Below are 17,525 nucleotides of genomic sequence, written 5' to 3'. Positions count from 1 at the left end.
CTCTGGGTTACTAGATCTCTCTCTCTCTGGGTTACTAGATCCCTCTCTCTGGGTTACTAGATCTCTCTCTTTCTCTGCAGGTTACTAGATCTCTCTCTCTCTCTCTCTCTCTCTGCGGGTTACTAGATTTCTCTCTCAGAGAGATCTAGTAACCCAGAGAGAGAGAAATCTAGTAACCCAGAGAGAGATCTAGTAACCTGCAGAGAAAGAGAGAGATCTAGTAACCCAGAGAGAGAGATCTAGTAACCCGCAGAGAGATCTAGTAACCTGCAGAGAAAGAGAGAGATCTAGTAACCCAGAGAGAGAGATCTAGTAACCCAGAGAGAGATCTAGTAACCCGCAGTCAGTCACTTGATCTCTCTGCGGGTTACTAGACCTCAGCATGATACTAGATCTCTCTCTGCACGGAGCACTAGATCTCTCTGCACGGGTCACTAGATCTCTCCTTTACGTCCCCCCATTTCCTCCTCTCTGTCCCCCCTTCTCAGGGCTGCTGTGACTTGGGGGAGAGCTGCACTTACTCTCACGCCCCCTCGGACCCGGAGGCGCTGAAGCCCCCACAGGAAGCCTTTCCTGCAGCGGAGGAGGACGGGGCCCTGTCTTAAAGGGTTAGCCCCATGTAGGGGACAAGTGACAGACACGGGTTTTAATGGGTTAATGGGTCAGTCCCAGATAAGGGCAAAGTCTCCCGGTCACTTTGCCCCGACGGGGGGACTGACCCGTTAACCACGAACCTGCCCTATAATAAATATGTTCTGTACGGTTAGGCACAGAGCGGGCGTGTCTGTGTTTGGGGGCACAGAGCGGGCGTGTCTGTGTTTGGGGGGGGCACAGAGCGGGCGTGTCTGTGTTTGGGGGGGCACAGAGCGGGCGTGTCTGTGTTTGGGGGCACAGAGCGGGCGTGTCTGTGTTTGGGGGCACAGAGCGGGCGTGTCTGTGTTTGGGGGCACAGAGCGGGCGTGTCTGTGTTTGGGGGCACAGAGCGGGCGTGTCTGTGTTTGGGGGCACAGAGCGGGCGTGTCTGTTTGGGGGGGCACAGAGCGGGCGTGTCTGTGTTTGGGGGGGCACAGAGCGGGCATGTCTGTGTTTGGGGGGGCACAGAGCGGGCGTGTCTGTGTTTGGGGGGGGCACAGAGCGGGCGTGTCTGTGTTTGGGGGGCACAGAGCGGGCGTGTCTGTGTTTGGGGGCACAGAGCGGGCGTGTCTGTGTTTGGGGGGCACAGAGCGGGCGTGTCTGTGTTTGGGGGGGCACAGAGCGGGCGTGTCTGTGTTTGGGGGGGCACAGAGCGGGCGTGTCCTGTGTTTGGGGGGCACAGAGCGGGCGTGTCTGTGTTTGGGGGGGGCACAGAGCGGGCGTGTCTGTGTTTGGGGGGGGGCACAGAGCGGGCGTGTCTGTGTTTGGGGGGGGCACAGAGCGGGCGTGTCTGTGTTTGGGGGGGGCACAGAGCGGGCGTGTCTGTGTTTGGGGGGGGGGCACAGAGCGGGCGTGTCTGTACGGTTAGGCACAGAGCGGGCGTGTCTGTGTTTGGGGGCACAGAGCGGGCGTGTCTGTGTTTGGGGGGGCACAGAGTGGGCGTGTCTGTGTTTGGGGGGCACAGAGCGGGCGTGTCTGTGTTTGGGGGGCACAGAGCGGGCGTGTCTGTGTTTGGGGGGCACAGAGCGGGCGTGTCTGTGTTTGGGGGGGCACAGAGCGGGCGTGTCTGTGTTTGGGGGGCACAGAGCGGGCGTGTCTGTGTTTGGGGGGGCACAGAGCGGGCGTGTCTGTTTGGGGGGGCACAGAGCGGGCGTGTCTGTGTTTGGGGGGGGCACAGAGCGGGTGTGTCTGTGTTTGGGGGGCACAGAGCGGGCGTGTCTGTGTTTCGGGGGCACAGAGCGGCGTGTCTGTACGGTTAGGCACAGAGCAGGCGTGTCTGTTTGGGGGGGCACAGAGCGGGCGTGTCTGTTTGGGGGGGCACAGAGCGGGCGTTGTCTGTTTTGGGGGGGCCATAGAGCGGGGCGTGTCTGTTTGAGGGGGGCACAGAGCGGGCGTTTCTGTTTGGGGGGGGCACAGAGCGGGCGTGTCTGTTTGGGGGGGGCACAGAGCGGGCGTGTCTGTTTGGGGGGGCCAGAGGGCGGTCTGTTGGGGGGCACAGAGCGGGCGTGTCTGTTTGGGGGGGCACAGAGCGGGCGTGTCTGTTTGGGGGGGGCACAGAGCGGGCGTGTCTGTTTGGGGGGGGGCACAGAGCGGGGCGTGTCTGTTTGGGGGGGGGCACAGAGCGGGCGTGTCTGTTTGGGGGGGGGGTGGATCTGTGAGAATTCTGCACATTTTTATTTTTTTCTCAATATAAATTTGCTTTGTGTAATAAATCTCACTTTTCACCCCAAATCTCGCTAGACTTTTTATTTTTGTTTTCAGGCGGGAGAAAGAAAGATGGCGGAGAGCAATTTGAGAAACATGAACAAACACCACATTTTTATGAAGCTTTGGTTGAGGGTGGGCAGAGGCTGTGCCAGGCCCCCCCCGCACCGCAATAAGGCACTCAGGTTTTGGGGGGGGGGGATCCCCTGCCGTCACAGAGGGGGGCTCCCCCCAGTCCTGAGAGGGTCTCGCTATCCTCCGTCGAGGTCGGGCTGTTTGTAGGCGGGACGCTGGCGAGGAAGGTGCGGATCTCCATGGGGTTCAGGGTGATGTTAGAGGGGTTCAGGGCAGGGGTGGGAGGGATATCGGAGGGCAGCGGGGAGAGCTGGGGGGGGAGGAGGAGAAGAAGTGAATCAGAGCAATGTATTATACAGCCATTTCAACACACACACACACGCCTCTCTCCTCCCCCCCTCACCTCCCTCCCCCCCCTCCCTTCCCTCCTCACCTCCCTCCCCTCCTCCCTCCCCTCCCTCCCCACCTCCCTCCCCTCCCTTCCCCCCTCACCTCCCTCCCCTCCTCACCTCCCTTCCCCCCTCACCTCCCTCCCCTCCCTTCCCCCCTCACCTCCCTCCCCTCCCTTCCCCCCTCACCTCCCTCACCTCCCTCCCCTCCCTCCCGTGCCCCACCCTCACCTCCCTCCGCTCTCCACTGCAGGCGCTTCACTTTGCTTCTCTCCTGATTTGCTGCCAACGTCGTCTCCTCAAAGTCAGACAGAGAGAGAGTGGAGAACAGCGTCTGGGGGGGGAGGCAGGGGTTAAGGGAGCGACGCTCTGCGGGTCTCTGGCAGGGAGAGGGTTAAGGGAGCGACGCTCTGCGGGTCTCTGGCAGGGAGAGGGGGTAAGGGAGCGACGCTCTGCAGGTCTCTGGCAGGGAGAGGTGGTAAGGGAGCGACGCTCTGCAGGTCTCTGGCAGAGAGAGAGGGTAAGGGAGCGATGCTCTGCAGGTCTCTGGCAGAGAGAGAGGGTAAGGGAGCGACGCTCTGCAGGTCTCTGGCAGGGAGAGGGGGTAAGGGAGCGACGCTCTGCAGGTCTCTGGCAGGGAGAGGGGTAAGGGAGCGACACTCTGCAGGTCTCTGGCAGGGAGAGGGGGTAAGGGAGCGAACGCTCTGCAGGTCTCTGGCAGGGAGAGGGGGTAAGGGAGCGACGCTCTGCAGGTCTCTGGCAGGGAGAGGGGGTAAGGGAGCGACGCTCTGCAGGTCTCTGCAGGGAGAGGGGGTTTGGGAGCGACGCTCTGCAGGTCTCACCTCGAGGTTGACAGTGACGGGCCGGGAGTAATTGTCGCTCTCGTGTCCCTGGAACGGATTCTCCAGGCGCAGGAGGACAGTTTGGGGGTAACGCAGAGCGAGGGTGAGGAGGTGGGCGTTCTGCGGGAGCGGGGTGTGCAGAGCCGAGAACTGGGGGGGACAGAGCACACTACTACACTGATACACCCCCCCCACACACCCACACCCCCCCCACACACCCCCCCCACACACCCACACCCCCCCCACACACCCATACACCCACACCCACCCTCCTACACACACACACACACACACACTCCTACACCGTGACACACACACCCTCCTACACCGTGACACACACACACACACACACACTCTCCTACACCGTGACACACACACACACCCCCACACCCACCCTCCTACACACACACACCCTCCTACACACACACACCCTCCTACACCGTGACACACACACACCCTCCTACACCGTGACACACACACCACCCTACACCGTGACACACACACACCTACACCGTGACACACACACACACACTCCTACACCGTGATACACACACACACCCTCCTACACCGTGACACACACACACACCCTCCTACACCGTGACACACACACACCCTCCTACACCGTGACACACACACACCCTCCTACACCGTGACACACACACACACACACACTCTCCTACACCGTGACACACACACACACCCTCCTACACCGTGACACACACACACCCTCCTACACCGTGACACACACACACCCTCCTACACCGTGACACACACACACACACACTCTCCTACACCGTGACACACACACACACACCCTCCTACACCGTGACACTGACACACACACTAGTACACCCACACCCTGCTGCACTGTGATACACACACACACACACACACACACACACAGACACCCTCCTACACCGTGACATACACACACTCCTACACGTGACACACACACACCCTCCTACACCGTGACACACCCTCCTACACCGTGACACACCCTCCTACACCGTGACACACACACACACCCTCCTACACCGTGACACCCCCCCCCTCCTACACCGTGACACACACACCCTCCTACACCGTGACACACACACACCCTCCTACACCGTGACACACACACCACCCTCCTACACCGTGACACACACACCCCCCTCCTACACCGTGACACATACACCCCCTCCTACACCGTGACACACACACCCCCTCCTACACGTGACACACACCCCCCCTCCTACACCATGACACACACCCCCTCCTACACCGTGACACACACACCCCCTCCTACACGTGACACACACACCCCCTCCTACACCGTGACACACACACACCCCCTCCTACACGTGACACACACACACACACCCTCCTACACCGTGACACACACACACACACCCTCCTACATCGTGACACACACACACCCTCCTACACCGTGACACACACACCCCCTCCTACACGTGACACACACACCCCCTCCTACACGTGACACACACACCCCCTCCTACACCGTGACACACACACACCCTCCTACACCGTGACACACACACACACACCCTCCTACACCATGACACACACACCCTCCTACACCGTGACACACACAAACACCCTCCTACACCGTGACACACACCCTGCTGCACTGACACACGCACATACACAGCACAGGTACAGCGCGGGCAGCGGCAGTGCCAGACTCCCCTCCTCACACACACTACTACACCATGCCATGTATACACAGCACAGGTACAGCGCGGGCAGCGGCAGTGCCAGCCTCCCCCTCACACACTACTACACCATGCCATGTATACACAGCACAGGTACAGCGCGGGCAGTGGCAGCCTCCCCTTCACACACACTACTACACCATGCCATGTATACACAGCACAGGTACAGCGCGGGCAGCGGCAGTGCCAGCCTCCCCCTCACACACACTACTACACCATGTCATGTATACACAGCACAGGTACAGCGCGGGCAGTGGCAGCCTCCCCTTCACACACACTACTACACCATGCCATGTATACACAGCACAGGTACAGCGCGGGCAGTGGCAGCCTCCCCTTCACACACACTACTACACCATGCCATGTATACACAGCACAGGTACAGCGCGGGCAGCGGCAGTGCCAGCCTCCCCATCTCACACACTACTACACCATGCCATGTATACACAGCACAGGTACAGCGCGGGCAGCGGCAGTGCCAGCCTCCCCTCACACACACACACACACACTACTACACCATGCCATGTATACACAGCACAGGTACAGCGCGGGCAGCGGCAGTGCCAGCCTCCCCTCACTACTACACCATGCCATGTATACACAGCACAGGTACAGCGCGGGCAGCGGCAGTGCCAGACTCCCCCTCACACACACTACTACACCATGCCATGTATACACAGCGCGGGCAGCGGCAGTGGCAGTGCCAGCCTCCCCCTCACACACACTACTACACCATGCCATGTATACACAGCACAGGTACAGCGCGGACAGCGGCAGTGCCAGCCTCCCCTCACACACACTACTACACCATGCCATGTATACACAGCACAGGTACAGCGCGGGCAGCGGCAGTGCCAGCCTCCCCTCACACACACTACTACACCATGCCATGTATACACAGCACAGGTACAGCGCGGGCAGCGGCAGTGCCAGCCTCCCCCTCACACACACACTGCTACACCATGCCATGTATACACAGCACAGGTACAGCGCGGGCAGCGGCAGTGCCAGCCTCCCCCTCACACACACTACTACACCATGCCATGTATACACAGCACAGGTACAGCGCGGGCAGCGGCAGTGCCAGCCTCCCCCTCACACACACTACTACACCATGCCATGTATACACAGCACAGGTACAGCGCGGGCAGCGGCAGTGCCAGCCTCCCCCTCACACACACACTACTACACCATGCCACGTATACACAGCACAGGTACAGCGCGGGCAGCGGCAGTGCCAGCCTCCCCCTCACACACACTACTACACCATGCCATGTATACACAGCACAGGTACAGCGCGGGCAGTGGCAGTGCCAGCCTCCCCCTCACACACACTACTACACCATGCCATGTATACACAGCACAGGTACAGCGCGGGCAGCGGCAGTGCCAGCCTCCCCTCACACACACTACTACACCATGCCATGTATACACAGCACAGGTACAGTGCGGGCAGCGGCAGTGCCAGCCTCCCCCTCACACACACTACTACACCATGCCATGTATACACAGCACAGGTACAGCGCGGGCAGCGGCAGTGCCAGCCTCCCCCTCACACACACACTACTACACCATGCCATGTATACACAGCACAGGTACAGCGCGGGCAGCGGCAGTGCCAGCCTCCCCCCTCACACACTACTACACCATGCCATGTATACACAGCACAGGTACAGCGCGGGCAGCGGCAGTGCCAGCCTCCCCCTCCCTCACACACACTACTACACCATGCCATGTATACACAGCACAGGTACAGCGCGGGCAGCGGCAGTGCCAGCCTCCCCCCCTCACACACACTACTACACCATGCCATGTATACACAGCACAGGTACAGCGCGGGCAGCGGCAGTGCCAGCCTCCCCCTCACACACACTACTACATCATGCCATGTATACACAGCACAGGTACAGCGCGGGCAGCGGCAGTGCCAGCCTCCCCCTCACACACACTACTACACCATGCCATGTATACACAGCACAGGTACAGCGCGGGTAGCGGCAGTGCCAGCCTCCCCCTCACACACACTACTACACCATGCCATGTATACACAGCACAGGTACAGCGCGGGCAGCGGCAGTGCCAGCCTCCCCCTCACACACTACTACACCATGACATGTATACACAGCACAGGCACAGCGCGGGCAGCGGCAGTGCCAGCCTCCCCCCTCACACACACTACTACACCATGCCATGTATACACAGCACAGGTACAGCGCGGGCAGCGGCAGTGCCAGCCTCCCCCTCACACACTACTACACCATGCCATGTATACACAGCACAGGTACAGCGCGGGCAGCGGCAGTGCCAGCCTCTCACACATACACTACTACACCATGCCATGTATACACAGCGCAGGTACAGCGCGGGCAGCGGCAGTGCCAGCCTCCCCCTCTCACACACTACTACACCATGCCATGTATACACAGCACAGGTACAGCGCGGGCAGCGGCAGTGCCAGCCTCCCCCTCACACACACTACTACACCATGCCATGTATACACAGCACAGGTACAGCGCGGGCAGCGGCAGTGCCAGCCTCCCCCTCACACACACTACTACACCATGCCATGTATACACAGCGCAGGTACAGCGTGGGCAGCGGCAGTGCCAGCCTCCCCCTCACACACACACTACTACACCATGCCATGTATACACAGCACAGGTACAGCGCGGGCAGCGGCAGTGCCAGCCTCCCCCTCACACACTACTACACCATGCCATGTATACACAGCACAGGTACAGCGCGGGCAGCGGCAGTGCCAGCCTCCCCCTCACACACACTACTACACCATGCCATGTATACACAGCGCAGGTACAGCGCGGGCAGCGGCAGTGCCAGCCTCCCCCTCACACACTACTACACCATGCCATGTATATACAGCACAGGTACAGCGCGGGCAGCGGCAGTGCCAGCCTCCCCCTCACACACACTACTACACCATGCCATGTATACACAGCACAGGTACAGCGCGGGCAGCGGCAGTGCCAGCCTCCCCTCACACACTACTACACCATGCCATGTATACACAGCACAGGTACAGCGCGGGCAGCGGCAGTGCCAGCCTTCCCCTCACACACACTACTACACCATGCCATGTATACACAGCACAGGTACAGCGCGGGCAGCGGCAGTGCCAGCCTCCCCCTCACACACACTACACCATGCCATGTATACACAGCACAGGTACAGCGCGGGCAGCGGCAGTGCCAGCCTCCCCCTCACACACACACTACTACACCATGTATACACAGCACAGGTACAGCGCGGGCAGCGGCAGTGCCAGCCTCCCCCTCACACACACACTACTACACCATGCCATGTATACACAGCACAGGTACAGCGCGGGCAGCGGCAGTGCCAGCCTCCCCTCACACATACTACTACACCATGCCATGTATACACAGCACAGGTACAGCGCGGGCAGCGGCAGTGCCAGCCTCCCCCTCACACACACACTACTACACCATGCCATGTATACACAGCACAGGTACAGCGCGGGCAGCGGCAGTGCCAGCCTCCCCCCCACTCACACACTACTACACCATGCCATGTATACACAGCACAGGTACAGTGCGGGCAGCGGCAGTGCCAGCCTCCCCCTCTCACCTGTTTCTGGGGGCTCCGGGCCTGGGTGTAGGGCACGCCCGCTCCTTGGGCGAGGATAATTTGGGGTGACAGGTACTCCTGCAGAGCCAGCGTGCGGTGCAGATCCGCAGCCCCCCGGGGGGTGTCCAGCAGAACCAGGTGTCTCCCCCTCACCACGATCCCCTCGCCATGAGCACCCGACTCCAGCAGTGCCTCCCCCACCCCGCGGTTATCATCGTACAGGAGGCGCCGGTGCACCTGGGGGGGAGGCGTACAGTGATACTGAGTATCTACACCCTGGTAATGAACACGCTGCGCTATATAATGATGCGGAGTAGCTCTATACATTCTCCCTTCTTGCCTAAAACTCACCATCAGCTCCAGCGACCCGTCTGTGATACTGGCGCCGCCCTGCGAGCGATCCGTGAGAACCGTGAGTTGCACATCCCTATCCTGAGAGGGGAGAGAGTCAGACCCCGCAGAGCATCGCTCCCTCACACTCCCCCGCAGAGCATCGCTCCCTTACACACACACACTCCCACGCAGAGCGTCGTTCCCTTACACACACACACACACACTCCCCCCGCAGAGCGTCACTCCCTTACACACACACACTCCCCCCGCAGAGCATCGCTCCCTCACACTCCCCCGCAGAGCGTCGCTCCCTCACACCCCCCTTCCCCCGCCAGCGACCCGTCTGTGATACTGGCGCCGCCCTGCGAGCGATCCGTGAGAACCGTGAGTTGCACGTCCTTATCCTGAGAGGGGAGAGAGTCAGACCCCGCAGAGCGTCGCTCCCTTACACCCCCCCTCTCCCTGCCAGAGACCTGCAGAGCATCGCTCCCTCACACCCCCCCCTTTCCCCGCCAGCGACCCGTCTGTGATACTGGCGCCGCCCTGCGAGCGATCCGTGAGAACCGTGAGCTGCACGTCCCTATCCTGAGAGGGGAGAGAGTCAGACCCCGCAGAGCATCGCTCCCTCACACTCCCCCGCAGAGCATCGCTCCCTTACACACGCTCCCCCGCAGAGCATCGCTCCCTTACACACACTCCCCCGCAGAGCGTCGCTCCCTTACACACACTCCCCCGCAGAGCGTCGCTCCCTCACACTCCCCCGCAGAGCATCGCTCCCTTACACACGCTCCCCCGCAGAGCATCGCTCCCTCACACGCTCCCCCGCAGAGCATCGCTCCCTCACACTCCCCCGCAGAGCGTCGCTCCCTCACACCCCCCTTCCCCCGCCAGCGACCCGTCTGTGATACTGGCGCCGCCCTGCGAGCGATCCGTGAGAACCGTGAGCTGCACATCCCTATCCTGAGAGGGGAGAGAGTCAGACCCCGCAGAGCATCGCTCCCTCACACACTCCCACGCAGAGCGTCGCTCCCTTACACACACACTCCCCCGCAGAGCGTCGCTCCCTTACACACGCACTCCGTCCGCAGAGCGTCGCTCCCTTACACACACACACTCCCCTGCAGAGCGTCGCTCCCTTACACACACACTCCCCCGCAGAGCGTCGCTCCCTTACACACACACTCCCCCGCAGAGCATCGCTCCCTCACACACTCCCCCGCAGAGCATCGCTCCCTTACACACACACACTCCCCCGCAGAGCGTCGCTCCCTTACACACACACTCCCCCACAGAGCGTCGCTCCCTTATACACACACTCCCTCCGCAGAGCATCGCTCCCTTACACACACTCCCCCCGCAGAGCGTCGCTCCCTTACACACACACACTCCCCCGCACAGCGTCGCTCCCTTACACACACACTCCCCCCGCAGAGCGTCGCTCCCTTACACTCCCCCGCAGAGCGTCGCTCCCTCACACCCCCCCTTCCCCCGCCAGCGACCCGTCTGTGATACTGGCGCCGCCCTGCGAGCGATCCGTGAGAACCGTGAGCTGCACATCCCTATCCTGAGAGGGGAGAGAGTCAGACCCCGCAGAGCATCGCTCCCTCACACCCCCCCGCAGAGCGTCGCTCCCTCACACTCCCCCGCAGAGCATCGCTCCCTCACACACACTCCCCCGCAGAGTGTCGCTCCCTTACACACACACTCCCCTTGCAGAGCGTCGCTCCCTCACACTCCCCCCGCAGAGCGTCGCTCCCTCACACACCCCCGCAGAGCGTCGCTCCCTCACACTCCCCCACAGAGCGTCGCTCCCGTACACACACACTCCCCCGCAGAGCGTCGCTCCCTCACACACTCCCCCGCAGAGCGTCGCTCCCTCACACACACACTCCCCCGCAGAGCGTCGCTCCCTTACACACACACACTCCCCCGCAGAGCGTCGCTACCTCACTCCCCGCAGAGCATTGCTCCCTTACACACACTCCACCGCAGAGCATCGCTCCCTTACACACACACTCCACCGCAGAGCATCGCTCCCTTACACACACACTCCACCGCAGAGCATCGCTCCCTTACACACACACTCCCCCCGCCAGAGACCTGCAGAGCGTCGCTCTCTTACACCCCCCTCTCCCTGCCAGAGACCTGCAGAGCGTCGCTCCCTTCTCCCTGCCAGAGACCTGCAGAGCGTCGCTCCCTTATACCCCCCCACCTCTCCCAGCCAGAGACCTGCAGAGCGTCGCTCCCTTATACCCCCCCACCTCTCCCAGCCAGAGACCTGCAGAGCGTCGCTCCCTTATACCCCCCCACCTCTCCCAGCCAGAGACCTGCAGAGCGTCGCTCCCTTAACCTTTCCTCACTTTGATATAAATCCGGCTGTTCACAGGATAGTAATTTCCAGCCACCGGCTCCGTCTGCTCCAACTTCCACGTTCCCCGAGTGTCCCTCCTAATGATAGAGAGTGACAGTGACACAGTGACACAGACAGGAGGGAGCTATGGGACATGGAGTCTGTCCCTCCCCCCCGCAGGGTGACACAGTGACACAGACAGGAGGGAGCTATGGGACATGGAGTCTGTCCCTCCCCCCGCAGGGTGACAGTGACACAGACAGGAGGGAGCTATGGGACACGGAGTCTGTCCCTCCCCCCCGCAGGGTGACACAGTGACACAGACAGGAGGGAGCTATGGGACACGGAGTCTGTCCCTCCCCCCGCAGGGTGACACAGTGACACAGGCAGGAGGGAGCTATGGGACACGGAGTCTGTCCCTCCCCCCGCAGGGTGACACAGTGACACAGACAGGAGGGAGCTATGGGACATGGAGTCTGTCCCTCCCCCCGCAGGGTGACACAGACAGGGGGAGCTATGGGACACGGAGTCTGTCCCTCCCCCCGCAGGGTGACACAGTGACACAGACAGGAGGGAGCTGTGGGACATGGAGTCTGTCCCTCCCCCCGCAGGGTGACACAGACAGGAGGGAGCTATGGGACATGGAGTCTGTCCCTCCCCCCGCAGGGTGACACAGACAGGAGGGAGCTATGGGACACGGAGTCTGCCCCTCCCCCCGCAGGGTGACACAGACAGGAGGGAGCTGTGGGACATGGAGTCTGTCCCTCCCCCCGCAGGGTGACACAGACAGGAGGGAGCTATGGGACATGGAGTCTGTCCCTCCCCCCGCAGGGTGACACAGTGACACAGACAGGAGGGAGCTATGGGACACGGAGTCTGTCCCCCCCCCCGCAGGGTGACACAGTGACACAGACAGGAGGGAGCTATGGGTCTGTCCCTCCCCCCGCAGGGTGACAGTGACACAGACAGGGGGAGCTATGGGACATGGAGTCTGTCCCTCCCCCCGCAGGGTGACACAGTGACACAGACAGGAGGGAGCTATGGGACATGGAGTCTGTCCCTCCCCCCGCAGGGTGACACAGTGACACAGACAGGAGGGAGCTATGGGACACGGAGTCTGCCCCCCCCCCCCGCAGGGTGACACAGACAGGAGGGAGCTATGGGACATGGAATCTGACCCTCCCCCCGCAGGGTGACACAGTGACACAGACAGGAGGGAGCTATGGGACATGGAGTCTGTCCCTCCCCCCGCAGGGTGACACAGTGACACAGACAGGAGGGAGCTATGGGACACGGAGTCTGTCCCTCCCCCCGCAGGGTGACACAGTGACACAGACAGGAGGGAGCTATGGGACATGGAGTCTGTCCCTCACCCCGCAGGGTGACACAGTGACACAGACAGGAGGGAGCTATGGGACATGGAGTCTGTCCCTCCCCCCGCAGGGTGACACAGTGACACAGACAGGAGGGAGCTGTGGACACGGAGTCTGTCCCTCCCCCCGCAGGGTGACACAGTGACACAGACAGGAGGGAGCTATGGGACACGGAGCCTGTCCCTCCCCCCGCAGTGTGACAGTGACACAGACAGGAGGGAGCTATGGGACATGGAGTCTGTCCCTCCCCCCGCAGGGTGACACAGTGACACAGACAGGAGGGAGCTATGGGACATGGAGTCTGTCCCTCCCCCCGCAGGGTGACACAGTGACACAGACAGGGGGAGCTATGAGTCTGTCCCTCCCCCCGCAGGGTGACACAGTGACACAGACAGGGGGAGCTATGAGTCTGTCCCTCCCCCCGCAGGGTGACACAGTGACACAGACAGGGGGAGCTATGGGACACGGAGTCTGTCCCTCCCCCCGCAGGGTGACACAGACAGGAGGGAGCTATGGGACACGGAGTCTGTCCTTCCCCCCGCAGGGTGACACAGACAGGAGGGAGCTATGGGACATGGAGTCTGTCCCTCCCCCCGCAGGGTGACACAGTGACACAGACAGGAGGGAGCTATGGGACATGGAGTCTGTCCCTTCCCCCGCAGGGTGACACAGTGACACAGACAGGAGGGAGCTATGGGACACGGAGTCTGTCCTTCCCCCCGCAGGGTGACACAGACAGGAGGGAGCTATGGGACATGGAGTCTGTCCCTCCCCCCGCAGGGTGACACAGTGACACAGACAGGAGGGAGCTATGGGACACGGAGTCTGTCCCTCCCCCCGCAGGGTGACACAGACAGGAGGGAGCTATGGGACATGGAGTCTGTCCCTCCCCCCGCAGGGTGACACAGTGACACAGACAGGAGGGAACTATGGGACATGGAGTCTGTCCCTCCCCCCGCAGGGTGACACAGTGACACAGACAGGAGGGAGCTATGGGACATGGAGCCTGTCCCTCCCCCCGCAGGGTGACACAGTGACACAGACAGGAGGGAGCTATGGGACATGGAGTCTGTCCTTCCCCCCGCAGGGTGACACAGAGACACAGACAGGAGGGAGCTATGGGACATGGAGTCTGTCCCTCCCCTCACAGGGTGACACAGACAGGAGGGAGCTATGGGACATGGAGTCTGTCCCTCCCCCCGCAGGGTGACACAGTGACACAGACAGGAGGGAGCTATGGGACATGGAGTCTGTCCCTCCCCCCGCAGGGTGACACAGTGACACAGACAGGAGGGAGCTATGGGACACGGAGTCTGTCCTTCCCCCCGCAGGGTGACACAGACAGGAGGGAGCTATGGGACACGGAGTCTGTCCCTCCCCCCGCAGGGTGACACAGACAGGAGGGAGCTATGGGACACGGAGTCTGTCCTTCCCCCCGCAGGGTGACACAGACATGAGGGAGCTATGGGACATGGAGTCTGTCCCTCCCCCCGCAGGGTGACACAGTGACACAGACAGGAGGGAGCTATGGGACATGGAGTCTGTCCCTTCCCCCGCAGGGTGACACAGTGACACAGACAGGAGGGAGCTATGGGACACGGAGTCTGTCCTTCCCCCCGCAGGGTGACACAGACAGGAGGGAGCTATGGGACATGGAGTCTGTCCCTCCCCCCGCAGGGTGACACAGTGACACAGACAGGAGGAGCTATGGGACACGGAGTCTGTCCCTCCCCCCGCAGGGTGACACAGACAGGAGGGAGCTATGGGACATGGAGTCTGTCCCTCCCCCCGCAGGGTGACACAGTGACACAGACAGGAGGGAACTATGGGACATGGAGTCTGTCCCTCCCCCCGCAGGGTGACACAGTGACACAGACAGGAGGGAGCTATGGGACATGGAGCCTGTCCCTCCCCCGCAGGGTGACACAGTGACACAGACAGGAGGGAGCTATGGGACATGGAGTCTGTCCTTCCCCCGCAGGGTGACACAGAGACACAGACAGGAGGGAGCTATGGGACATGGAGTCTGTCCCTCCCCTCACAGGGTGACACAGACAGGAGGGAGCTATGGGACATGGAGTCTGTCCCTCCCCCCGCAGGGTGACACAGTGACACAGACAGGAGGGAGCTATGGGACATGGAGTCTGTCCCTCCCCCCGCAGGGTGACACAGTGACACAGACAGGAGGGAGCTATGGGACACGGAGTCTGTCCTTCCCCCCGCAGGGTGACAGACAGGAGGGAGCTATGGGACACGGAGTCTGTCCCTCCCCCCGCAGGGTGACACAGTGACACAGACAGAAGGGACCTATGGGACATGGAGTCTGTCCCTCCCCCCGCAGGGTGACACAGTGACACAGACAGGAGGGAGCTATGGGACACGGAGTCTGTCCCTCCCCCCGCAGGGTGACACAGTGACACAGGACAGGAGGGAGCTATGGGACATGGAGTCTGTCCCTCCCCCCGCAGGGTGACACAGTGACACAGACAGGAGGGAGCTATGGGACATGGAGTCTGTCCCTCCCCCCGCAGGGTGACACAGTGACACAGACAGGAGGGAGCTATGGGACATGGAGTCTGTCCCTCCCCCCGCAGGGTGACACAGTGACACAGACAGGAGGGAGCTATAGGACATGGAGTCTGCCCCCCCCCCCCCCCGCAGGGTGACACAGACAGGAGGGAGCTATGGGACATGGAATCTGACCCTCCCCCCGCAGGGTGACACAGTGACACAGACAGGAGGGAGCTATGGGACATGGAGTCTGTCCCTCCCCCCGCAGGGTGACACAGTGACACAGACAGGAGGGAGCTATGGGACATGGAGTCTGTCCCTCCCCCCGCAGGGTGACACAGTGACACAGACAGGAGGGAGCTATGGGACATGGAGTCTGTCCCTCCCCCCGCAGGGTGACACAGTGACACAGACAGGAGGGAGCTATGGGACACGGAGTCTGTCCCTCCCCCCGGAGGGTGACACAGTGACACAGACAGGAGGGAGCTATGGGACATGGAGTCTGTCCCTCCCCCCGCAGGGTGACACAGTGACACAGACAGGAGGGAGCTATGGGACATGGAGTCTGTCCCTCCCCCCGCAGGGTGACACAGTGACACAGACAGGAGGGATCTATGGGACATGGAGTCTGTCCCTCCCCCCGCAGGGTGACACAGTGACACAGACAGGAGGGAGCTATAGGACATGGAGTCTGCCCCCCCCCCCCCCCGCAGGGTGACACAGACAGGAGGGAGCTATGGGACATGGAATCTGACCCTCCCCCCGCAGGGTGACACAGTGACACAGACAGGAGGGAGCTATGGGACATGGAGTCTGTCCCTCCCCCCGCAGGGTGACACAGTGACACAGACAGGAGGGAGCTATGGGACACGGAGTCTGTCCCTCCCCCCGCAGGGTGACACAGTGACACAGACAGGAGGGAGCTATGGGACATGGAGTCTGTCCCTCACCCCGCAGGGTGACACAGTGACACAGACAGGAGGGAGCTATGGGACATGGAGTCTGTCCCTCCCCCCGCAGGGTGACACAGTGACACAGACAGGAGGGAGCTATGGGACATGGAGTCTGTCCCTCCCCCCGTAGGGTGACACAGTGACACAGACAGGAGGGAGCTATGGGACATGGAGTCTGTCCCTCCCCCCGCAGGGTGACACAGTGACACAGACAGGAGGGAGCTATGGGACATGGAGTCTGTCCCTCCCCCCGCAGGGTGACACAGTGACACAGACAGGAGGGAGCTATGGGACACGGAGTCTGTCCCTCCCCCCGCAGGGTGACACAGACAGGAGGGAGCTATGGGACATGGAGTCTGTCCCTCCCCCCGCAGGGTGACACAGTGACACAGACAGGAGGGAGCTATGGGACACGGAGTCTGTCCCTCCCCCCGCAGGGTGACACAGACAGGAGGGAGCTATGGGACACGGAGTCTGTCCCTCCCCCCGCAGGGTGACACAGACAGGAGGGAGCTATGGGACATGGAGTCTGTCCTTCCCCCCGCAGGGTGACACAGACAGGAGGGAGCTATGGGACATGGAGTCTGTCCCTCCCCTCACAGGGTGACACAGACAGGAGGGAGCTATGGGACACGGAGTCTGTCCTTCCCCCCGCAGGGTGACACAGACAGGAGGGAGCTATGGGACACGGAGTCTGTCCCTCCCCCCGCAGGGTGACACAGTGACACAGACAGGAGGGAGCTATGGGACATGGAGTCTGTCCCTCCCCCCGCAGGGTGACACAGTGACACAGACAGGAGGGAGCTATGGGACACGGAGTCTGTCCCTCCCCCCGGAGGGTGACACAGTGACACAAACAGGAGGGAGCTATGGGACATGGAGTCTGTCCCTCCCCCCGCAGGGTGACACAGTGACACAGACAGGAGGGAGCTATGGGACATGGAGTCTGTCCCTCCCCCCACAGGGTGACACAGTGACACAGACAGGAGGGATCTATGGGACATGGAGTCTGTCCCTCCCCCCGCAGGGTGACACAGT

General features: G+C 61.7%; 2 protein-coding genes across 2 annotated transcripts in view; one reads left to right on the top strand and one right to left on the bottom strand.

Moving 5' to 3' along the window:
- Window positions 1–850, top strand: part of TRMT1 (tRNA methyltransferase 1) — a 30,421-nt gene extending 29,571 nt beyond the window's left edge. The window contains exon 9 of the mRNA XM_075582100.1: window positions 489–850. Coding sequence (XP_075438215.1) covers window positions 489–605 — 117 coding nt within the window. The 3' untranslated portion in view covers window positions 606–850. The remainder of the gene's footprint in view (window positions 1–488) is intronic.
- A 1,668-nt stretch (window positions 851–2,518) lies between these two features.
- Window positions 2,519–11,748, bottom strand: LOC142477029 (lysosomal alpha-mannosidase-like; the record flags this gene model as incomplete). Its single annotated transcript, XM_075582099.1, has 6 exons — window positions 2,519–2,722; window positions 3,022–3,135; window positions 3,644–3,793; window positions 8,968–9,204; window positions 9,319–9,399; window positions 11,661–11,748. Coding segments are annotated over 6 exons (874 nt in total), but the record flags the coding sequence as incomplete, so codon positions are not given.
- Window positions 11,749–17,525: the final 5,777 nt, after the last annotated feature.

This window comes from Ascaphus truei, unplaced genomic scaffold (genome assembly GCF_040206685.1).
Source record: "Ascaphus truei isolate aAscTru1 unplaced genomic scaffold, aAscTru1.hap1 HAP1_SCAFFOLD_1884, whole genome shotgun sequence".
In the NCBI taxonomy this organism is placed as follows: domain Eukaryota; kingdom Metazoa; phylum Chordata; class Amphibia; order Anura; family Ascaphidae; genus Ascaphus; species Ascaphus truei.
Note: the sequence above shows the minus strand (reverse complement) of the source record. Positions and strands in the feature narration are given on the sequence as shown.